Below are 25923 nucleotides of genomic sequence, written 5' to 3'. Positions count from 1 at the left end.
GTAACAAAGTTCATTTAAAAAGGATTATTTCCTTGTGGGTATCTCCTCTTAGACCAAATTAATTCACGTTTTAAATAGATCCAATTTAACCAGGCCTTCTTGAATTAACAAACAAGTGTTTTGGTTACAAAACATGAAAAGAATTAATAATACACCAATCATATACATAGACGAGGAATGAGAAATAAGTCCAAAATAAGTCCTCAGAATTCTTTATGAATATGTGCTGTTGAGACTGGGTCATTAGTAGGGTATAATTATTGCTGTGATCTATTTTTTTGAAGCTATTAAAAACATAAAGGTGACATTAAATTGGAAACCTGCAAAATATTTGTGCAGATCGTTAGGCTAATACAGTTTCAAATATGGTGTGTTTTAAATCAAGTGTTTTACAATCAATCTTAAGGCATTAGATGATAAAAGCAAGCTTCAGACATCTTTAAGATTTGGTTTTAATATTCCTTTTACTCTGCACTTTTTAGTTGAATCAACAAATATTTATTCAACATATATTACTGAACTACCAACCAACAACAGACAAATTGCATTGTATTAGAGGTTGATTTAGCTTAGTTGACTGGAAGGCCAGTTTGCAATGGAGAGTGACACCAATAGCATGGGTTCAGTTCTGGCACTGGCTGCGGTTATCATGGGAATTCTCCTTCTCACCTCTCCCTTGCCTGAGGCATGGTGATCCTCCAGTATACCACCAGTATTCTCTCTCTGAGAGAGTAGCCTTATGATCTGGTAAAACAATGGTAACTGTAACTTTCCTGTATGTGGGGATGTGTATATTACAGTTAGCTATCTAGTTTCAATGATTATACTTGAAAGTAATTTTATACACAAAAAATCATTCTCATACGTAGGGAATTATATAAATTGCAGTTCTTTAGTTGGAAAAGTATTGTTACAATCATGGACCAGACTGAAAATCTTTTGTTACTAGTGGGCTAGGAACCAGTAATGCATTTTGTAAAAATGAGAATCAGGGGAGTTATTAAGAAAATAAAGCCACACGAGTCCATGGTTTTGAAAAAAACAACAATAATTATTTTATACAATAATTAATCTAGCCTTGAAACTCTCTCTCAGGAGCAATTTTGTCATGGACTGTTTCAATGACTGCTCTATACTGGTTGATCAACAGTACAAGATGTTTAAAACACCCAGAATTAACATGTGGTAAATAAGCACAAAAGATTGTAAATACCCCAGTGCACATTCAATGGCAAATGCAATCAAGGTGGATCCCATTGCTTTCTCAGCAATTCCCTTCAGAGTTTAATATTACAGTGAATCATCATGCTTCATTAAGTTTCCTAAGAGATTATAATTGTTCACTTTTGCTAATCTAGCCTTAAAACTCTCTCTCAGGAGCAATTTTGTCATGGACTGCTTCAATGACTGCTCCATTCTAGTTGATCAACCTTCTTTCCTGGGTCTGCTCTCTACTTTACTCCAAAATCTATATTTCAACACCTACTTGCAGGCAGAACCCCTTTTTATTGTGACAGCCAGGTTCACAAAGCTAGAAGTACCCCTGGATTTTTCCTTGAGTTCTAATCTTGGTCAATTGCATCAAGCAAATACTTCTTGTGTATTTTTTAACCCCACTTTCAGCTGTCATTTTATCTGTCCTCATCTTCACAGCTCCAAGGACTTAATCAAAGCTATGTCTCCTAGAACACTTAGCTCCTAGAACTTGTAGTTGAGTTCTAACAGAACAGAGATATCCAATTGCTCTTCGAATTTCTCACTGAGACCTGTACATAGAATCCATATAGTTTAGTTGCTTTCTCAGTAATAGAGCTAAAAGCAGCACTGTATACTGTAGAGTTTGACTTCAGTCTCCTCTCCAATGACAGTTGAACTGTATGAATGGCCTATTCAAACCCTTGCAACCAGGACTGCAACTACTTCTAGGCATAACTAATATTTTGAAATTGCCAAATGTACCAACTCCTTGGAACTGTGTGCCCTGAATGTTATATTCTCACAGAATGCTGGATTCTACAGTACAAAGAATGCTTATAAACAAACATTCATCACACCATTTTCCTTGGAGGAAACAACATAGCAAAATTGTGGCTTTTCAATGGCTTTGAAAGTCCAAGTTATTTCATGAACTCCTAATGAGTAGTTTAATACAGACTGTACACATAACTCTTTCATTTACTCACTTATGTATCAATTTAACAAGGCTATAAATGTTTAACAGTGTTACAACACAGGGTAAACCTTCCTGATAATTTAAACCAGATACACAGAAAAGCTCACCTTACCTCATTATCTGTAAAAGTATGTGCAACAAAGATTTTGGTATCTTGGGGCATAACTTAAACTGATTGGCCAAACACAAATTTGTTGTGTACCATAGCAACTGAGATCCAGCAATTTGTTTCACAGCCAAATGTTACATTTCTAAATTTTTCAGCAGACTCTATGCTTGTTAAATTCTTGCCAGCTTTCACTCTCTCTTCAAAGGTACAGTACATACCTATACCTTCATAATAATTGAAACAAAGGCAAATACTCAGAACAGAACTTAAACATTACATAATCTGTTACCTAATGATTTTTTTTCCCTTATGCCCTTCCTCTAACTCTGTAAAAGTATTTTAGTTAAACCTAAGGCCAGCTGGGAATGTGGGGAGGTGGTGTCCTAGAAGTATTATCATTCTACTATTAATCCAGAATTCCGGGCAATGTTCTGGGGATCTGGGTTCAAATCACACCATGGGAAGTGGTAGAGTTTGAATTCAACAAATATCTGGAATTCAGGGTCTAAGTGATGACATCTGTTTCACTGATGTCCTTTCAGGAAGGAAGCTGCCATCCTCACCTGGTCTGGCTCACATGTGACTCAAGACCCACAGCAGTGTGGTTCACTTTTAACCCTCTGAGCAGTTGGGATGGGCAATAACTCCTGGCCTAGCCAGAAACACCCTCATCCTGTAAATGAATAATAAAAATAAATTCCACCTATAAGCTTATTTTCTGCACTCACCCAGGATAAGTTCTCATTTTGAGATGATATGGTCAAAACGGCTTCTGGGTGTGCGACAATTTCTTTGCTGATTGGAATTCTTTTGGGTTTTTTTTCAAGAATGTTATTGAGATGCTTTGGTGTCCCAATCAATCTGTTTTATTCCTTCCAATTTTGATCTCCGCACCCTTTTAGATCTTTAATTTTCACCTGATTCCATTTCATACTTACCTTATTTTACTCTATCCCAGTGATATCCATGGCTTCATCGTGTTGGATTTTGATTTTTCTTTCCAACGTTTTTAATCTCCCATAAGTTCACCAATTACATACTTCCAATCCCCACTTGCTTGGCTTCCTGCTGTTGTATCCAGTACATCAACACTAACAAGTGCTCCTTGTGTAGTAACAAATGACAGTGGCTCTTTGAGGTGAATTAATGGTCTCGGTCCTTTCTATTGAAATAATTTACTGAGCAATTTTACAAGACTTTATACAACCTCTATACTGTCCATTACTGATCTGAAAATATTATATTTCTGCTTCAATTAGTTCTTCCCACTCAATTATAAATAGGCAAAGAGATTTTTCTCACAGAAACAACTTCAGAATTACTCAATTTATTCAACTCCAAGATTGCAAGTGTTGTCCTTTCAGTGACTTTTTGCACATTCAGCAGATATGATTATCTTTATTTCTGTCTCTTCACCAAAATACAAAGATTTCACCAAACACACTGATTTTCTCTCACTGAACTCGAAGAAAACCTCATGGCTTTTTGCAATGATATTGACTACTTTTAGGCTGCTGTACAGTGCATTTGCTAGCACGGCCCTTTATGTCTGAACTGAAACTGCTTCTGAAATCTGACTATGCCACTTATTCATCTCTGGACCGTAAATCTTAACTTAGTAAACATCTCAACCAAGCAGGCGAAAGTGAGGACTGCAGATGCTGGAGATCAGAGTCAAGATTAGAAAAGCACAGCAGGTCAGACAGCATCCGAGGAGCAGGAAAATCAATGTTTAGGACAGGAGCCCTCATTCCTGATGAAAGGCTCCTGCCTGAAATATCAATTTTCCTGCTCTTTGGATGCTGCCTGACCTGCTGTGCTTTTCCAGCACCACTCTAATCTCAACCAAGTAGTTTTTCTAGTCCTTTTGCTTAAGTCACGTGACTTTGAATGCAACAAAATGAATTTCTGATCCTATAAATAATAGTCATCTTCACAGAATTGAAAACCAAAATACTAGTTATTTTAGAACCCAAATAATAATCATAATGATATTTTTAAAAATCTTTGTCATGCCCAACAAAGTCAAGGCCAATGTACTTACACTCTATAAGATTGTGCCTCAGGCATTTAATGGTCATCAGAACAATGGAATAACTGTCTCTGTGGTCCCAGCAGCATGGACAGGAGCAATGGCTTCTGTTAGGACTGCATCCAGTCCCTGACTCTGAAGTGCCATGGCACCAGATTGAAAGATAAGTAGCTGTGTGGAATAGTGAGTATAGCTGTGGCCAGGCAAGAAAGCCCTGGCATGGGCCGGGTAGCCGGAATGCACAAAGTGGGAGAAAGGGAACCAAATGCAGGGGATGTCGAAGAACACAGGACTTAGTAGCAGGAGAGGACCATTTGGTCATTTGAACCTGTTGCACTATTCAGAAAGATCAAGGCTGATCTGTTTGTGGTCTCAACCCCACTTTCCTGGCCCTACCAAAAATCTATCTCTCTCAGCCTTTAATTAATTTAAACACCAACCTCCACAACCTCTGGGCAAGAGAATTCCACATTCTCGTGACCTTCTGAAAGAAAACAATTCTCAGCATCTCAGCCTTAAAAGGAAACCCATTCGTTTTCAAATTGCATCCTCTAGTTTTAGTCTCGCCACAAAATGAAACATCCTCCCAGTTTCCAATCCCTTAAAGATAATTTATTTTTTTAATAAGAAAACTTTACCTTATTCTTCTCAACTTCACTGGTTATAAGACCAACTTGTTCAACTTTTCCCCACAAGATAACCTTTAACTTTCCCAATATTGATTGGAACCTCCTTTGAGCAGAAGATTTGAATGGAGCTGTTTTTGTAAGGTGTGTTCAGGAAGGTTTCCTAAATCAGTACGTTACAGGCCAATGAGGGGAGAGGCTGTTCTAGACTTGGCGCTCGGGAACAAGCCGGGGCAGGTATCAGATCTTGTGGTAGGAGAGCATTTTGGTGATAGTGACCACAACTGCCTCACATTCCACATAGCTATGGAGAAGGAGAGGATTAGGCAAAATGGGAGGATATTTAATTGGGGAAGAGGAAACTATGATGCGATTAGACATGAGTTAGGAAGCATGGACTGGGAGCAATTGTTCCATGGTAAAGGCACTATAGACATGTGGAGACTGTTTAAGGAACAGTTGTTGCGAGTGATGAATAAATATGTCCCTCTGAGACAGGCAAGAAGGGGTAAGATAAAGGAACCTTGGATGACGAGAGTGGTGGAGCTTCTCGTCAAAAGGAAGAAGGTAGCTTACATAAGGTGGAGGAAGCTAGGGTCAAGCTCAGCTCTAGAGGATTACAGGCAGGCGAGGAAGGAGCTCAAAAATGGTCTGAGAAGAGCCAGGAGGGGGCACGAGAAAGGCTTGGCAGAATGGATTAGGGAGATCACAAAGGCATTTCACACTTATGTGAGGAATAAGAGAATGGCCAAAGAAAGAGTAGGGCTGATTAGGGATAGCATAGGGAACTTGTGTGTAGAGTCTGAGGAGGTGGAGGAAGCCCTAAATGAGTTTTTTGCTTCTGTCTTTATGAAAGAAATGAACTTTGTAGTGAATGAAACCTTTGAAGAGCAGGTGTACATGCTGGAATGGATAGAGATAGAGGAAGCTGATGTGCTGAAAATTTTGTCAAACATTAAGATTGACAAGTTGCCAGGCCCGGACCAAATTTGTCCTCGGCTGCTTTGGGAAACGAGAAATGCAATTGCTTCGTCACTTGCGAAGATCTTTGCATCCTCACTCTCTACTGGAGTCGTACCTGAGGCCTGGAGAGAGGCAAATGTAATTCCGCTCTTCAAGAAAGGAAATAGGGAAATTCCCAGCAATTACAGACCAGTAAGTCTCACGTCTGTCGTCTGCAAGGTATTAGAAAGGATTGTGAGGGATAGGATTTATGACCATCTGGAAGAGCATGGCTTGATTAAATGCAGTCAACACGGCTTTGTGAGGGACAGGTCATGCCTCACAAATCTTATCGAGTTCTTTGAGGATGTGACGAGAAAAGTTGATGAGGGTCGAACTGTGGATGTGGTATATATGGACTTCAGCAAGGCATTTGACAAGGTTCCCCATGGTAGGCTCATTCAGAAGGTCAGGAGGAATGGGATACAGGGGAACTTAGCTGTCTGGATACAGAATTGGCAGGCCAACAGAAGACAGTGAGTGGTAGTAGAAGGAAAATATTCTGCCTGGAAGTCAGTGGTGAGTGGTGTTCCACAGGGCTCTGTCCTTGGGCCTCTACTGTTTGTAATTTTTATTAATGACTTGGATGAGGGGATTGAAGGATGGGTCAGCAAGTTTGCAGACGACACAAAGGTTGGAGGTGTCGTTGACAGTATAGAGGACTGTTGTAGGCTGCAGCGGGACATTGACAGGATGCAGAGATGGGCTGAGAGGTGGCAGATGGAGTTCAACCTGAATAAATGCAAGGTGATGCACTTTGGAAGGTCAAATTTGAAAGCTGAGTACAGGATTAAGGATAGTATTCTTAGCAGTGTGGAGGAACAGAGGGATCTTGGAGTGCAGGTACATCGATCCCTTAAAATGGCCACCCAAGTGGACAGGGTTGTTAAGAAAGCATATGGTGTTTTGGCTTTCATTAACAGGGGTATTGAGTTTAAGAGTCGTGAAATCTTGTTGCAGCTCTATAAAACTTTGGTTAGACCGCACTTGGAATACTGCATCCAGTTCTGGTTGCCCTATTATAGGAAAGATGCGGATGCTTTGGAGAGGGTTCAGAGGAGGTTTACCAGGATGCTGCCTGGACTGGAGGGCTTATTTTATGAAGAGAGGTTGACTGAGCTCGGACTTTTTTCATTGGAGAAAGGAGGAGGAGAAGGGACCTAATTGAGGTATACAAGATAATGAGAGGCCTAGATAGAGTCGATAGTCTCTGGCTATTTCCCAGGGCAGAAATGACTAACACAAGGGGTCATAGTTTTAAGCTGGTTGGAGGAAAGTATAGAGGGGATGTCAGAGGCGGGTTCTTTACACAGAGAGTTGTGAGAGCATGAATTGCGTTGCCAGCAGCAGTTGTGGAGGCAGGGTCATTGGGGACATTTAAGAGACTGCTGGACATGCATATGGTCACAGAAATTTAAGGGTGCATACATCCTTAAGGATGAGTGGTCGGCACAACATCGTGGGCTGAAGGGCCTATTCTGTGCTGTACTGTTCTATGTTCTATGTTCTGACAGTCCCATTGTCAGACACAGAACTGGACAGTGAGGACCCTTGCCTTGGCTCAATGACACCAGAGCAGGTAAATGACCCCAGTGAGGAGCTGGATAGCTACCTCAGCCCAGCGAAGGTCCAGCAGTTTGTGCTCACCATGGGGATGCAGACAGCTACCCCAGAGACAGGACAGTCAAAAGGACAATGGTAACCCCATAAACTGGGGGTTAAAGAAGTTTCCTTTGCTTTCATATAACAGGGCACCCACTCAGTAGGTGGGTTCCACTGAAGCCACAGCCAAATACCAAGAGACTGGATAGTTAAAAAAGGTAACTGTTAATAGGATAACTGTGAATTCGATTAATTCAATTTGTTCTTTGTAATGTTAAGACATGCAATGTATATAACTATGAACGACAAGGAAAATTGTACAAGTACCAAAGATTTATTTACATGAATAAAGTATATTTTGAAATTTAAAAAAAGTATGAGTTCACATTTAACCATATTCTACTCTATTTCCATGATTTTGCCCAATGCTCGAGCCTGTCTGTGTCTCTTTGCAGACTCTCTACTTCCTCTTGATAACTTTGTTTCCTACCTATCTTGCTGTCATCAGCAATTTTAGATCTCCAGTCCAAATCATATACATAGATTGTATATTGTTGAAGATGTACCACTGAGAATGTCAGGTAATTGTGTGTAATTCTAACTTAATCCTAACACAAAATGGTTGGCCACACATTTTATGTCCCCATTCAATTTATTTTCCATTGAAGTCACAGGGGTAGAAAAGTAATTAGGTTTACCCCAGAGTTCAAGTATTAAAACTCATGATGTAAGTCCTTATAAACAGCACACTTGTATGCTATCTGAAATGTGAAGTCGGTCTAATCTGTTTCAATCAAACATTCCTTTAATTTTCTTTCTTTGTCACTTGGTATGATTAGTATGTACTTTTACTATCGGCGCATTCTAAATACTTCTGTTTTTGTGCCAAAGCTTGGATAATGGTCGCTTGCTTGAATTCTTGGTAAATCAAGGGGAACATTTGGAAGAAAAAGTAGCCTTTTACATCCGGGACACTTTGGAGGCTCTCCAGTATCTACACAATTGCAGAGTTGCTCATTTGGATTTGAAGGTAGGATTTTACAAAAATAAAAACAGCCCATCTTCTTTCTGGTCATGCCAAAGCCAGGCTTACTCTTTGTGGCATGAGTTTGAGTTGTCACACAGAAAGGGGGAGCTGCACCTCTGGCGTGGAAATGGGTTTTTTTGCCAGAACATTCCAAGGAAATCTTTTAAACATCAGCTACATGGAACTTTGGCAATGGAGAACTGCTAGATATATTGGAACTTCCTTAAAAAGAATCAATGAAATCTTTTGTGTTATCTTTAGACAATCAGAAATCTGTTCAATGACAATAATTGACAATGATCCTGGAAGCAGAGATCTAGCCATACATGAATCCACTGCTGAAGAATAAGGTGTCCTGTAAGATGATCTAGAAACACAATTTCCTCTGTAGCATGAGGGAAAGGAGAATTTTGGAAGTTGTAGACTATTCAACCTATTGTTTCATATTAGTGTACATGTTCTATGTAAGCTAAATGCTGGTCCAGCCCCGACACCCATGTTCCACAAGTGAATGTAAAAAAAGTCAATAACTTGCATTCACACAGGCTGAACTATGTAATGAATAAGTTAGTGTTTAAGCATTATTAACGCATATCTTTCTTTCTGTCAGCCTGAAAATCTATTGATTGATCTTCACACGCCTGTGCCACGTGTCAAGCTTATAGATTTGGGTGACGCTGTTCAAATCACAACTTATTATTATGTACATCAGTTATTGGGAAATCCAGAATTTGCAGCTCCTGAAGTAATACAGGGAACACCAGTTTCACTAAGTACAGACATCTGGAGTCTTGGAGTCCTCACTTATGTGATGCTGAGTGGGGTATCCCCCTTCTTGGACGAGAGTGTAGAGGAAACATGTATGAACATTTGTCGACGGGACTTCAGTTTCCCTGATGAGTATTTTCAGGGAATTAGTCATGTTGCACGAGACTTCATTAGGGCACTGCTTCAGGGAGACTTTCGTTGGAGACCCACAGCTGCCACTTGTTTACAAAATCCTTGGCTACATCCTCAGAATGACAGCTATTCCACAACTCCACTGGATACCTCAAGATTGGCTTTGTTTATTGAACGCCGCCGACATCAAAATGATGTGCGTCCTATAAGCAATTTGAAAGGTTTCTTACCAAGCAATCTTGGATCAAGGATGTGAAACAATAGTGACCTGTACGTATTGAGTCACTGAATTGCTGAACAATGCGTTGAGAGCAGTTTTACTCCACACAGTACTGGAGTATAGGGGCTGAGCACAACTTGAATCGGATTTAAACTGGTTAATGTTACAACAAAATCACATATATATATAGAATTTTTCTGAAATACTCAAGATACATGGGAAACCAGATGAACAAATTTCAATCTATTTACTTTAGATTGAATTAAATGTTTCAACCCTTTGAGAAATGAATATTGCTTGAGATTTTAAAGAGCATCGAGTTTTGTATTGCATATAACAACTGCAAAGTTAAGCTCCTTTCACATGCTAAATGTTACAAATTAACAAGAAAATGACAAAAATTACATCAGTGATCACATACTCTGAGCAAAGTAAATTAGATGTTTTAAATTGTTTAATTAATTGATTCAGAGCTGTTTTAGCCCTTGAAATGTTAGCAGACATTCTGTAAAATCTGTAATATGAACTAAAGATGAAGGACCTCACTGGTACCTATGCATTTTCAAAAATGGTGTTGGCATAATTTACTATTCCTTAGTGACAGTGGACCCACACCCTCACAAAATGAGGAACTGCCAATGATGTCTCCTCTAGTGGCACACATTCATACAATAAACGATGTTGCGTAGTGAAGCATTATCAAAAATTACCTTCTCTCAGCCCAGTATTTGCTCCTTAGTATCTGGGAGGCCTCAGGTACTTCACCCAAGTGCCTCTCTTCATGTGTGAACCAAGAATGTTGAGTGTTGACAGGCGATTATAGCCAAATATCTGCATACACACTGTCCAATTCTGATACAAAAATATCAATCAAGATTGTGAACTCTAGTTACCTTTTCTTATTCTCCTCTCTAGTTCACTGGTGTTAAGGTTAACTTTACCATCTCTAGTTGCAGCCTTGGTTATATCAGTTAATTCAGTGATAATCATTAAACCTGGCACTTTTCTGTTCTGTGTGGCTAGTACCACACCTTGTGATGTCTTTAACTGAGTAAAGGTTAATGGCACTCTATTCAAATTCGAATACCCCTTTGGCTCTTTTGAAGCAGCATTGTCATCTGGAATGAGATCAGTAAAAAGAAATGTTCATTGTATAACCTTAGTCGAAAGTGTGGTGCTGGAAAAGCACAGCGGGCCAAGCAACATCCGAGGAGCAGGTGAATCAGGAATGCTGTATAATCTTAGTTAATTTTCATGTTATTTTCACATACATCTAAAGATGAACAATTTAAATAGGAAGTGTGAAAATGTGTTTTTCCAATATGGTAGATTTGGAAGCCTGCTCTCATTTAAGCACCCTAACACTACTTCTATTTATGTGTTAGAATGTCTGTCTGCAAGCTTAAGATTCTGCATTATGAAAATCCTTGTTAAAGGACTAACTGTTTTTTATTTTCATTCATTTTATGAATGGGGCCACTTTCACTTATGGTACATGCTGGAGCACTAAATTATGCAGCAGAAAGTCCTTTTTTCCCTTCCCATGAATTTCCTAATTGGAGATATGGCTGAAACTGCAACTGAAGCACAACCACCTGATGAAGGAGCAGTGCTCCGAAAGCTAGTGTGCTTCCAATTGAACCTGTTGGACTATAACCTGGTGTTGTGTGATTTTTAACTTTGTACACCCCAGTCCAACACCGGCATCTCCAAATCATGAAGCAAATAAGCCATTCATTTGTTTTGGGATGTCATCCAAATGATTTTGTGGCATGCAAGGAATGACTTCAACTTTAAAAACTGAAATGCGGATACAGGCTCTTTGTTTCCTCAAAGCAAGCCAAGCTTGTAAATGCTGGACGCATTATTAGGAACGTAAGTTGCCATGTTGCAATCTTGATCTAAGGGGGGGTGGAAGAAAGGGCAACTTTTGCTGCAAGTTCCTCAGGTAGTTACCAATCCACATCAGCTATCAAACAGAGGTTTGGATGCTGGACTCCACTATCATTGTTGAGAGACAGATGTGTTTTTTTTTACTGTTTGCTTCAACTTTGCCTGCCAGTTTTAATTGCCTGTTCGGTCTTCCTTATGAAAGACTGACAAATCTTTTTGTGTGTTTATTGCTTCTGATTTATTTGTTAGTTTCCTCTTCTCATCATCAATATGCACCTACATTTGTGTCTACATGTGTTGACCTATTGTTATGAATAATTATGCAAGTGAACTCATGCAGGAGAATTAAGTGTTATTAGCATTGAGAATGTTGTTAACTTCTAAAATGAGATTTGCGAATGTTTATTATTATTTCAGAATTGATGTGCGGCCAGAGGCTAAAATCAGCCCCAATTCATTTTAATAATGGGCCAGACTTTGCAATAATAAGTAACAGTGTGGCTATCACTGCTCATTATTATTAATAAGTAAATCAGACTGCACCTTTTGCAGTCTGTACATGTTCTGTTAAAGACAGAAATAAAAAAAGTTTTGGTCAAGTTTCATGCTCCAGCAGAAACTCTAACAGAATCTTACTGACAGATTTAGTATTCACATGAATGAAATGGCATGAAGTTAATAGATACTCAAGAATTCCACAAAAACATGGGCTTGTCCATTGGGCAGGGATAGGTATATACTGCAGGGAAAGAGGTATAACTGGGGGAAAGGCAATAATGATGCAATTAAGCAAGATTTAGGATGCATAGGATGGGGAAGGAAACTGCAGGGGATGAACACACTTGAAATGTGGAACTTACCTTAGGAACAGCTACTGCAGGTCCTTGATAAGTATATACAAATCAGGCAGGGAGGTAGTTGTCGAGAGAGGGAGCCATGGTTTACTAAAGAAGTTGAAGCTCTTGTCAAGAGGGAGAGGAAGACTTATGTGGGGATGAGGCGTGAAGGTTCAGATAGGGGGCTTGAGAGTTATATTAGCCAGAAAAGATCTAAAGAGAGGGCTAAGAAGAGCCAGGAGGGGACATGAGAAGTTGTTGGCAGATAGGATTAAGGAAGCCCCTAAGGCCTTCTATAGGCATATCAGGGATAAAAGAATGACGACAGTAAAATTAGGGCCAATCAAAGACAGTAGTGGGAAGTTGTGTGTGGAATCTGAGGACATAGGGGAAGTGCTTAATGAATATTTTTCATCAGTATTCAGGCTGGAAAAGGGCAATGTTAATGAGAATATGGAGATGCAGGCTACAAAATTGGATGGAATTGAGATTGACAAAGAGGAAGTTTTAGCAATTTTGGAAGATCTGAAAATTAGATAAGACCCCTGGACCGGATGGGATTTATCCATGGATTCTCTGGGAAGCCAGGGAGGAGATTGCCGAACCATTGGCTTTGATCTTTGAGTCATCATTGTTGACAGGAGTAGTGCCAGATGACTGGAGGATAGCAAATGTTGTTCCCTTGTTTAAGAAGAGGAGTCAGGACAACCCTGGTAATTATAGGCTAGTGAGCCTTACTTCAGTTGTGGGTAAGGTATTGGATAGGTTATAAGAGATAGGATTTATAATCATCTGGAAAGGAATAATTTGTTTAGGATAGTCAACACAGTTTTGTGAAGGGCAGGTTTTGCCTCACTAACCTTATTGAGTTCTTCAAGAAGGTGACAAAACAAGTGGGTGAAGATAAGGCATATGGTGTATATGGACTTCACTAAGGTTCCACATGATAAGCTATTGCACAACATACGGAGTTTCAGGATTGAAGGTGATTTAGCAGTTTGGATCAGAAATTGGCGAGCTGAAAGAAGATAGAGGATGGTGGTTGGTAGGAAATATTCGTCCTTGAGCTCCATTACCAGCGGTGTGCCGCAAAGATCTGTTTTGGGGCCACTGCTGTTTGTCATTTTTATAAATAATCTGCATGTGGGCATAGAAGGATGGGTAAGTAAATTTGCAGATGACACCAAGGTAGGCAGAGTTGTGGATAGCATTGAAGGATGTTGTGGGTTACAGAGGGACATGGTTATGATGCAGAGCTGAGCTGAGAAGTGGCAAATGGAGTTTAATGCAGAAAAGTGCGAGGTAATTCATTTTGGAAGAAGTAACAAGAATGCAGAGTACCGGACTAATGGTAAAAATCTTGGCCGTGTAGCTGAACAGAGAGATCTTGGGGTCCAGGTGCATAAATCCCTGAAGGTTACCACCCAGATTGATAGGGGTTGTTAAGAAGGCATATGATGCGTTGGCATTTATTGATAAGGGGATTGAGTTTCAGAGCCACGAGGTCATGCTTCAGCTGTACAAGACATTGGTAAGGCTGCACCTGGTGTATTACATCCAGTTCCGGTCACCGTATTATGGGAAGGATGTGCAGGCTTTGGAAAGGTTTCAGAGGAAATCTACTAGGATGTTGCCTGGTATGGAAGGAAGGTCTTATGAGGAAAGGCTGAGGGAACTGAGGCTGTTTTCATTGGAGAGAAGAGGGTTGAGAGGTGACTTAGCCGAGACATATAAGATAATCAGAGGCTTAAATCAGGTGGACAATGAGAGCCTTTTTCCTTGGATAGTGAAGGCTAACACGAGCGGACATAGACATAGATCACGAGCAGTGATAGATTTACATATGTGGGTGTGGAGTCTCAGTTCTTCAGCTTTTAGTTCTTGTTTCAGACTTGAAAAGAAAATAAATAACATTTGAGTTTCATTTCTTTCTTAATGTGAACTTCCTTCTCCTCTCTTCATTTCACTGTGCGTACATGATATGACATTGAATTCAAAGGAAGAATTTCACTGATATATCAGTGGATATATGGGGATGAGGACAAGGTACTGGGCCATTTTCCAAACAGTGGGCTGTGATATATACCAACTGTGAATTCCAAAGAGGCAGGCAGCCAATTTAAATAGCCAACCCCCACTGGGGAAGTACCCAGCTCTGTTTTTATTTGAGTGATCAGGTTTATTTAACTTGTATAATTCCATTCGCATTTGTCAACAATTAATGATGCGCACAGTATATTTAGTTTTGCCATCACCACTGCCCAATTTCTCCTTATTGGTATCATAACCCTATATCATTTCATCAAATACCACATGCTTTCCAACCATGGGGCATCTACAGTGCAAATAAAGAATCGGGATCCATTTGTATTTGGCCTAGTATTTCCTGTAACCAGGGATCAGTTTCTTTGTGCTTTTGTTTGAAATTTTCATCAACAAATTTGTCACTATAGATGGATTTGCTGCCCATGCTGTTGCATCTTGTGAACTCATCAACCTGGCACATGAAGCCAGAAATTATTCCGTGGAATGTTGAATTCTTGTAACCAAGCCTCTTCCCACCAGTGCCCAGAACATTTCTGCAGTTTTTGAGGCCACATCAGCAAAGAGCTGCACTTTGGTGTTGCTTCTGGCAGGATGTACATGCAGGCTTCTTGTTGTTCACCATGACACTAGCAGGGTTGTGCTCACTCCAGTTGGCAGGGAAACTAATTCGGGTATCAATCATGCAGACTTTCCATCATGGAAACCATTAAGTAGGGTTTAGACTTGGGGACCTTCCTGCTTTGGCAGGAGCACTACCAAATGAACCATTCAACTTCAAAAGACTCAGTTTGAGTGAATGGCATTCCCAGAGAACAGGGAGGCGGACTTCACTCCTAAAAGCAACAGCCTTTAACACAGAAGCTACATGCATAATGTGGAGCTGAAATGCAAGGCCGAGAGATTGAGTTTCACAGTCAATCGCCTGAGCTGTGCTAGGCACCTAGTATTAAAATACAAAGTCCACTGAGCATTACCTGAAGCTTTTGGTTTATGGGCCTCAGGAATAATTCTTCAATCTGATTTGTTAAGCAGACACATCTTTGTTTGCCCTTTTCACACAGCCTCCAAATCCTTTGCAGAGGATACCAGGTCAGTTTTAGTCCTAATAGCCACAAATTCTGGTAAATTTAATGAAAGCAGATCACGTTCATTCACTTCTAGCTGAAAATTCCACACCAATGTACATAATATTATAATGTACAGAGTTGTAATGGGAATAATTCAACACTGTAAATGGCTTTACTCATTTTAATAAGATGCTTGACTCGTTGGAATTTTGAACATTTTATTCTAGTGTATGAAAGGGATTTTAATGGCTCGAACTTCTTGCATTAATTAAATCCCACAATTAAAAATGAATTTTCTAAATTATACAGAAATATGATACTTATATCAACTAATGATTTTTGAGAACATTTGTAGCTCAGGTTGATGATAAGTATGCAAGTTAGCTCGCTGCTGACTTACATACTTACATCAACTCTCTCCATCTGTCAAAATATTCCAATTTGTCTGCTGTTATATTTGTCTCTATATAACAGTGACTACAATTGAAAAGTAATTTGTGTGAAGTACTTTTGCGAGTTTCTCAAAAATCATGTGGTGCTATGTAAATCTCTGTTCGCTTTCTATTCAACTGCCAAGCAGATAATAATAAAGATCATTGAATAAATGAGTGACACAGAATAGAAAGTTGCCAAGTTCAATTGTAGTTTGTGCTGAATTAGATTATCTTATTTGACTGATATCAGTTCAGCAACAATGGATCTCAAGGATCAGAGAGGAGAAAAACAGACTTTGGATTTTTGCCATTGTGTAATTATCCATGAGCAGGGACACTCCTAGTCTGTCATTGTCACACATGAAGAATAACTGGTACTGGGGAAATTACACCTGTGGATATTTTATGCGAGTCACCTTCAGGGGGTGTGAAAGAATTCTGAATAAAACAAAAATCAAATAATATTTTGTTACCTAAAAACAATTTAGTGGCAGTTGAAGGGTGGTAGACATTTAGAAAACATTGGGAAAAGTAGATAAGAAATGCATCATATTTAAATCATTACTTTAGACTATACACACACCACAATACTTATATAGTTTTCATGTGCCTCCAAGAAGTGCTGTATAAATATCTCACTTTATTGAATTTTTTTAATGTAAGAATAAGTATTCCCTGACATGTAATCAGTTAACAATGTTGAACAAAGTCCAGAAACCTGTGTTGGTTCTTAAGTGAAAACAAACATCAATTTTACAGATAATAAAGCACATTAAAGAAGGAGCATGCTAAGGAAAGTGTAAAAATATTGATAGTTTGGCAGTCTCTGGAAATGCTTCACCAGGGAATTTTGAGCAGCATCTGAAGCTCTCACACCTGATACAGATCAGCACCTTAGTGACATTCACAGATAAGGTCTGATAACATCATTGAGAACCAGGTTACATTTTATCAGCAACAGTCTGGTGCTCTCATTAGAGAAATCCAGTGCACAGATAAACAGCCCCAGAAAAAGGCTGAGGGAAGAAAATATTTTAGTTTTTAATTGATTTCAAGGGACAGACCCCATAAAGAAGTCTTGGGTCTCCCAGGCTCCGCATGGATTTCTATTTGGGACCTTGTCCAAACCTTAGACGAACCTACTGCTCATTTCTCCTGCAACCTACCCACTGGCATCTGGTGACCCCACCCAACTCCCATCTGTTTGCCAGGTATCATTGATGTTGGGTGCAAGCCAGCATTGACCCTGTTGTATTTATATGAAGATGTTAAAAAGCCTTGGATCCCCACATTAGCAAGCCTAGATGAATTTTATTCTCTGCTGGTCCATGCTTGCCACATGCCCTGAGTTAGAATCAAGGTTTAAAATGTTTGCTTTGTACTATAGGAAAATCATTGAGATTGGATGCAATGTTTTAAATGAAAACCAATTTCTTTTTATACGGTGGAATATAATAACAGGGTGCTAGAATGCAATAGAACTCTAAGGGCAATTGCTAATTCCAATTCCGGAACAGAAACTGTTGAGTGGTAAGAGGTGACCTCTTATATGAAGGTTGCTTGTGCCTGATATCCATATGTGGAAATCACAAACAATCTTTTGTTCATATTCTATCAGCAATAATGCCACTGCATCTGCTGAAAAGAAAGAGGTTTGTTGAATTATCTATGCTGCTGGAAGACATTATGAGAAGCAATGTTCATTCAAAGGATTGAACAGAAATCTAAGTGGTAGTGATGAGGAACTAACATTGTTTCCTCCCTCACACTGTTCCTTTGTAGGCAATAGTGGCTCACCCTCATCAGTCAGCAACAGATATAATGTTTGCTGCTTTTCACTGTGGGAATGAACTCCTTGCCTGTACCATTCCAGCCAGCAGCAGCCCAGCTGAGATTCAACAGGAGTACTTGATCTCATCATCTTATTACAAGAAAGTTGCTGGTATATTTGACCTACTGCTCTACACATTTGGAAAGTCTATTTCTAAATCTATCTCAGATTGAAACCTTAAAGGTTGGTTATCCAGGCCTCTACTTAATTCAGTACCTTTCAATTTATTGGATTTTTTTGACAGTTGCCATTTTAATGCGTTACCTCAATCTGTTGAGAAATCTTCATATAACCACTAACAAAATATGTTCCAACAATTTAATAGCCACACTGACCTCAGCATGTGTGGCATTTACACCTGTGTTCCTTATGATTTCTTGGTAGTGGTTGTACTAAGACACACGTTTTAATGCATATGCAAATCATCTTTTCCATTCTTGCTTAAAATTACTTTTACTGAAAGTGCTGCACTTATAAAATTCAAAATCAGACTTTTAGTTTAAAGATTGCTTTTGACATTTTCAAAGACTACAAACACATATTGTTTACAAGTACTTACTTTAAAACCATTTCATTCAAAACTATTTTTAAAGTTGGCATTAGATGACGTGTGAACTCAGATGGTTGAAGTACCAGAAAGGCAAATGCACCGTTTGTAAAGTTCAATGTTCACAAATGTGTGCAATGTTGTCAAACATTTATGAAAGTGCTGATTATGTTAGCTGAGTTTTGTTGTCCTAGAAACTTGCTACCTTTTTGGCTTATTATATATTTCACATTTCTGCACAAAGCAGTTCTGTACAGTTAGTGTTAGTAAACAATCAGACCAAACAAAGCATTTCTAAAGCTGACTTTTGAAGCAGTAATGATTTATTTTTACATTATAGAATTTAATAAGGATACATACAGCTTTACAGCCTTAAGGTATCTCAATTGCTTGCCTCAGCACTATTCCATGTCAGCTTTTTATTGATCATTAAGCTTTGTTGCATATTTTTAGTAATAAATGTTATATAAAGTATGGTGTATATATTTAATTTTTGATGATTTACAGAGAAAATATGTTGTAATTTTTGGAAAGTGGAACAGGAACATTTTAGTAATTGCTAAAGATTCTTTTTACTTCTCAAAAGCTAGCAGACTGTATATATGCATATAGCAAATTTGAATCTGCATGCAACATCCTGTATCTCATATTACAAAGTTTCAACAAGTGATTCACACACATTATTAGAATAATAAAAGTTAAAATATTTCATACAATGTTTCGCTTTGGTTATATGTTAGCAAGAATCCAAATCAGGTCTTTACTGTTTCACATGTGCCGGCTGTTTGTTATTGAATATTTAATACATTATTAAAAGCTTGGTTTCTCAAAGTATTTCTCTCTTCCTCATTTTGCTGAAATAATAATTCAAGTTTAGATTGTGCTGATGTATTCTTTCTTATTAAAGCTTTAATATCAAGGAAAACTTCATAAATTTCATCGTCATAGTCATCAAGATCTACAGCATTAAAAAGCCCCCTTGACCCCAATCTCTTGTTAAACGTTTATCATAGTCTATCCACTCATATATCTAATTCTACTGTATGGCTGTACCCTGTTTACACGTGCATTCTATATTATAGTATAAAGTGTGCAGTTGTTATCACCAAATTGTAAAGCAGAAGTGGGAGGTTCTCAAATGTCCTGCAGCCCATGAGTTACACAAATCGTTAGGGCAACAATTTAAATTGAGGACTGTGTTATATTTGATGTTTCACCATTGGCAGTGATCAGGGGAAGAAAAGAACCAAGATTGCCTCCTCTGGTTGCTAATAATTGCTGGAAGACCGGGCTGTGAAGTTCAAGTGGGACATTTGCTTAGAAACCTCACATGCAAGTAATGAACATTTCAGTAAGATCCTGGGGTATCAACGTACCACTACCTATGAAACATTCTTTTAGTAAGAAAGGTGACAGCCTAAATTTCTACACAATGATAGCAGCTACATCCTTTTTTTTTGTAAGAGGAAGCTTCCACAATGTCTCTGCTTTCATTTACAAGATTATGGAAAGCCTTTGGCAGTTTGGGTGCATATTTGTGGTGCCTACCACAAAAGGACTTTAAAATACTACATTAAGGTGGTTGGCCAATTAAAGGAGAGGGGTGTGAGTGAACTTCACAGAAGGAATTCTGTGCCAGGAGGTTACTCTGAAATGTTACTTCCTGACTCCTGATTCTTCAGGTCAGGATTACAACTAAAGGCCTGCAGCCCAAGGCATGCTTCATGTCCATCATTATTGCTAAGTGCATCTCATGCGACTTAGAATTATTGTGGTAATGCTGCATCAGATCACAACTGAGATCTTAATTGTGCAAACTCTTGCCACATCAGATCCTCTTTACACTAATAACCTTGTGGAGGCAAACAAAGCTCTGCCTCCCACATACCCACTCACTCACCATCCCCTCTTCCCTCTGCCTTTGCCATAAAACCACTTAAGCCTCAAAGCAGGGAACTGTCACATCAACCACACAATTCAGGTGATGAATAATTTTCAGAAGAGGAGAAGGTGCGAAAGCAGGACCAAAATAAGTGTTAAAAATTAAAACATACATATATTGTAAACTGAAACAAAATATTATCCAGGAATTTCCTCAGAACTATTTCACCTCCAGTATAAAACCTTCCCTGGTGGCAACTCAATACAGCCTGTTAAATGAAATTTCCATTGCACTTGTGGTAAAACAAAAGTTGCAGAGTGTGGGAAGTTCCAAGGAAATTCCCAGCCAATAATGCCTCTGAATAATGCATTCACATTTCACACAAATGTTTTCTTACATTCCTATCTTTGAAATATCTTACCACAAGATGGTGTACCTTTTAAGTAACAGATAAAGTGTTAGTGCCATAAATCAACCCCAAGGTGAGGTCCTAATCTAGACTGTATTAACGAAGAGACAAGGGCGAAACCAAATTCTTCAAACCGATGGAATTCACATCAAAGAGAGGCAGTGAACATGGTCTGTTACCATACAAGTACAGTAATCGCAATGATCAATGTTTTTGTCCTTTAGTTAGTGGCTGTCTCTATACATCGACTCAAATATCAAAAGATAGAATTAGAGAACGGTTAAATTTGACCTTAATTAGAAGGCATGATAGAAAACATAAGTGAGTTTAGAAGTGTTCATGGATATTAATGTTTGAAATTGGCTAACTTCTGCATGCATTCAAGAAACTTGATGTACTTTTACTGAAATAAAAGTAAAGCAAAGGATAAGACCGAGGAAAACTCTGAGAAAGTGTCATGCTCGTGAGCAAACTGCAGCAGCAATGAATGATATAAAAAAAGCCATTTTCATTTTGGGGAGGACAAATAATTCATAATTTGAAGTAGGTACCAGAGAATTAACTCCTCTGTCTGTTAACGTAAAAATAAAACTTACACAATGAGCTATGGATCTGGGTATCTCCACCTGTAAAATTGCTCTGTCTTAATGGTAATAAAAACAATTATAGTAAGATTTTTCAGCTTCAGTTGATTTTTACTTCTCAGGATCAATCACATGCTATCAAGGAACCACGACTTATGAAACTTCCTTTCAGTAAGAAAGGCAATGGCCAAATTTCTGCATCAACTACAGCAGCTCAATCCACGTTTTAGGGACCACAACAATTAATCCCCTAAATACTGTTGAGATTGTGTTGCTGGAAAAGCACAGCAGGTCAGGCAGCATCCGAGGAGCATCCAAAAATCGACATTTTAAGCCGGAGCCCTTCTTCAGGAATGAGCCCTTCTTCCTTCTTCAGCCCTTCTTCACCTAAATACCATGTGAGGAAATTTCCTGTGCCATTGCTCAATGACTTATAAGAAGCATCTAAACCAAGAACACACAAGGATTACTTGTATTTTAATTGCAACCTAATGCAATGAAACATCCCAAAAGGCTTCATAAGAGCATTATCAAACAAGATGAGACACTGAACCACATACAGTGAGAATAGAAATGAAAGATATAGGTTTTTCGGAGTGTCTTAATGAAAGAGAATAAGGGCAATAGGTTGAGGTAAAATAATCTAGATAACATCATGAATGTGAGCTGAGGGATAAGAAAGGGCATAAAGCAGAAATACACCATGATCTTCAATGTCTTCCATGACTTGGATGCCAGCAGTCCTGTTCCAAGCCATCCCATTATGTGGAGGACCATATGTTACATAGGGTTGAGGAGATGTAAGTGTTTTTGTCCCTTGCCAACTCTGTTGTGCTTCCTTCTATAGGAGCAAAATACTGCAAAATCTAGAATCTATACTGAAAGCAAAAAATATTGGAAATCTCAGAGGGTCAGGCAGCATCCATGGAGAAAGAGGTAAGTAGTGTTTCGAGACTAGATAACTCTTCATGAGAGTCATCTAGACTAGAAATGTTAGCTTACTGTCTCTCTATGGATGCTGCCTAATCTGCTGTGATTTCCAGCAATTGCTGCTTTTAGTGCTCCCTTCTATATTGTGTGAGCCATCGCATCTTGGAAGGGAGAAAATGTCAGTGATTATGTACATTTGTATTTGGGTGATGTACTTCCCAGAGCTGAACAGCTGGAAATATTTGAAGGCAGCAAGAAATGGTTGTGTAGCTGACCACATGGGTAAGTGCAGATAAGAACATAAGAACTAGGAGCAGGAGTAGGCAATCCAGCTTCCCGAGCCTGCTCCACCATTCAATAAGTTCATGGTTGATCTTTTTGTATAAGTCAGCCCAAGCCCACAGTGATATGACTGACTTTTCTGAATGGCCTAGCAAGCCTTCCAGTTTCAAGGGCAATTAAGCATGGGCAACAAATGTTGGCCTTGGCACTGACACCCACATACCCCCCCAAAAAAAATTCAATTAATTTTGGCTGCTCAATAAACACAGAATATTTTTAATAAATATGAAACTTTTAAATATTGATGTTGAGGGACTTGAATGTACACACACAAGGAACAGTGATAAATAGTTTACAGCTTCAGTAGGGAAGGCAAATGGCAAGTTGGCATTTATTAATGGGATTTGAGCATCAAAAAGAGAAGGGTCCCTTGACCCAAAACGTTAAGTCTGATTTCTCTTCACAGATGCTGCCAGACCTGCTGCGTTTTTCCAGCAATTTATGTTTTCGTACCCCAAAAATTGAAATATTGCTAAAACTGTGTTGATACGTTGTGAGACTAGTGGGAGCCATATGCTCAGTTTTGGTCTTCATCTCTAAGGAAAGATATATTTGCCTTAGAGACAGGACTGTAAAGACTGATCTTAATTTGCATGAGGAATGCCATTTTGAATTCTTCTTAGTAATCACTCAGTTCAGAGAAGTGTGAAGTTTGGTAAAAAGAGAAACCTGCTGGTGGTAATGTAAGTGAGAAAGGAGCAATATTGTGAGGATTTCATGCATGAAAGGGCAGCTTGAAATAAAAGAGGACACAGCACATACAGACTACAAAAGTAATCCTGTTCCTTTGGGCCCCACCAAGGGAAGACCTTTTAAACTTACTATAGCAAAAGATCCCTTTAATTTGATTATTAATTGAGAGAAAAGTATTCTAAAGGTTTATTCATACTGATTAATTATGAGACCCATTCCAGTAAAAATACATTTTCACAAGTTTTATGGAATTTATTACATTTGTCATAACAAACACAAAACTTATACTTAATAAAAGCAATGGTGTTTAGTTGATCCACTTCAGAACACTAGTTGACTGAGGTCCGATCTCTTGATCTGTTCTGTTGACTGACACGTTCCTTCAGTCTCCAGGCTTCCTATGTTGTGCTCCAAACAACCAAGAATAATGATTTGGTAGCCCCTGATACCTACTTGTCTAGAGTTAAAAAAAACTGCTGGAATCCAGGAAAATAAGCTGGAGGCTGGAAGAACACAGCAAGCCAAGCAACATCAGGAAGTAGAGAAGTCAATGTTTGGGGTGTAACCCTTCTTCAGGACTGGGAGTGGATGTGAGGGGAGTTGCAGATAAAGGGGGTGGCAGGGGTAAGGTGGTGAAGTGGGGATAAGTGAAGACAGGTAGAGAGTACAACCTGTGGGAGGACAACAGTTTATAGTTAATTTTGCATTGGCTCAGCAGTCTTTGCACAATATCTGACTGGTTTCTTTAAAAGTAATGATACTTCCGGTGACATCATTTCCTGTTGACTTTTGATTCATTCATTGGTCAGTGGGAGGGATGAATCCAGTTGGTGGCTGAGAGGAATGAAATGAAGGGGGAGGGGTTGGGAAGGAAACCAGGTGATGGGAAGGGTGGTTATTTGAAATTGGAGAACTCAATGTTGAGTGGTCCGGGCTGTAGGCTGCCCAGGTTGAAGATAAGGTGTTGTTCCTCCAATTTACAGTCTGACCCATTATGGCAATGAGGAGACCAAGGATGGTGATGCTGGAAAGGGAGTGGGAAGGAGAATTAAAATGGACAGTGACTGGGTGGTCTGGTCGGCCTGCTGGAATGCTCAGTGAAACGTTTGTGTCGGAAAGGGAGTGGGAAGGGGAATTAATTATTTCAGCATTTTGTTCTTCAATTTCAAGTAATCTCCCTGCCCATCACTGACTCCCTCCCAATCCCTCCCCTTCCCTTTCATTCCTCCCATCAACCAACCAGGTCATACCCTCTACCTGTGTTCACCTATCCCCACCTCACCACCCTGCCCCCCCACCCCTTTATATGCCGCTCCCCTAACGTCCATCCCCAGTCCCAAAATGTTGACTTCTCCACTTCCTGATGCAGTCTGGCTTGCTGTATTCTTCCAGCCACCTGCTTTCTACCCTGCTAGCTACTAGCCTCTGCGCATGATCAGAGACATCCTAAACTCTAATTGCTTATTAATGCACAAACAGTTTATAGTTAATTTTGCATTGGCTCAGCAGTCTTTGCACAATATCTGACTGGTTTCTTTAAAAGTAATGATACTTCCGGTGACATCATTTCCTGTTGACTTTTGATTCATTCCTTGATACGTTATCACTTTGTGAGATCATCCATTTTGTAAATTTTAACGTGTGTCTCTCTTATTTTATCAACAGCTCTTTACCAAGATAAGAAGGCACAAGTAGAACAACGTTTGTTTGCTTAGAGTACATAATGTCACCTTCTAATAAATTAATACTATTCACATGTCCCAATTGATACATTTAAGCATTAATCAAAATATATCAATATCCTTGAATAAAAACAAACAAGTGTGACTCCACAACAAATGTTCTCTTTAAATTAATTCATGGGGTGAAAATGTTCCTTGATAGGCCAACGTTTATTGCCAATCCATAATCATCAAGATGGCTATTAAGAGACCACTACGTTGCCTTGATTCTGGAGACACTTATGACCAAGACCAGTAAGAATGGTCAACTTGCTTCCTAAAGGACATGGTTTTCCCAAAAAATCAACACAGTTATCATTAGGCTAGCTTTCTAGTCCAGATTTTTTTAAATTGAGTTCCAATTTCATTATCTACCATGGTGCGATTCAATCCCTTTTCCCATAATATTTGCCTGGGGCTCTAAATTACTAGTCCAGCAATATTACCACCCAACTAATAGCTCACCTAAAACAAATTAAAGCTCAAAATAACCATACAATCTAATATACGAAGGCTTATTACATAGTTTGAGTTACAAAACTAAAGCATTTTGTTGTGGTTCTGTTTGCCGAGCTGGGAATTTGTGTTGCAGATATTTCGTCCCCTGTTTAGGTGACATCCTCAGTGCTTGGGAGCCTCCTGTGAAGCGCTTCTGTGATCTTTCCTCTGGCATTTGTAGTGCTTTGAATCTGCCGTTTCCAGTTATCAGTTCCAGCTGTCCGTTTCAGTGGCCGGTATATTGGGTCCAGATCGATGTGCTTATTGATTGAATCTGTGGATGAGTGCCATGCCTCTAGGAATTCCCTGGCTGTTCTCTGTTTGGCTTGTCCTATAATAGTAGTGTTGTCCCAATTGAATTCATGTCGCTTGTCATCTGTGTGTGTGTGGCTACTAAGGATAGCTGGTCGTGTCGTTTCGTGGCTAGTTGGTGTTCATGGATGCGGAATTCACCACAAAGGTATACAGGAAAGCCACACACACAGACCAAGTCCTAAACTATGAAAGCAACCACCCCAA

The 25923-nt window shown here is 39.2% G+C and overlaps 2 protein-coding genes across 4 annotated transcripts in view; both read left to right on the top strand.

The window, feature by feature from the left end:
• Positions 1-19121, top strand: part of kalrna (kalirin RhoGEF kinase a) — a 753406-nt gene extending 734285 nt beyond the window's left edge. For all 3 annotated transcript variants that reach the window (XM_072579334.1, XM_072579335.1, XM_072579333.1), the window contains 2 exons: positions 8436-8574; positions 9182-19121. In XM_072579334.1, the coding sequence (XP_072435435.1) occupies positions 8436-8574; positions 9182-9727 (685 nt within the window). In that variant the 3' untranslated portion in view covers positions 9728-19121. The remainder of the gene's footprint in view (positions 1-8435; positions 8575-9181) is intronic.
• A 3023-nt stretch (positions 19122-22144) lies between these two features.
• The window catches only part of LOC140481817 (rho guanine nucleotide exchange factor 25-like), a 60205-nt gene continuing 56426 nt past the window's right edge, over positions 22145-25923 (top strand). The window contains exon 1 of the mRNA XM_072578343.1: positions 22145-22156. Coding sequence (XP_072434444.1) covers positions 22145-22156 — 12 coding nt within the window. The remainder of the gene's footprint in view (positions 22157-25923) is intronic.

The sequence above is a fragment of the Chiloscyllium punctatum genome, chromosome 10, assembly GCF_047496795.1.
Source record: "Chiloscyllium punctatum isolate Juve2018m chromosome 10, sChiPun1.3, whole genome shotgun sequence".
Lineage (NCBI taxonomy): Eukaryota > Metazoa > Chordata > Chondrichthyes > Orectolobiformes > Hemiscylliidae > Chiloscyllium > Chiloscyllium punctatum.
Note: the sequence above shows the minus strand (reverse complement) of the source record. Positions and strands in the feature narration are given on the sequence as shown.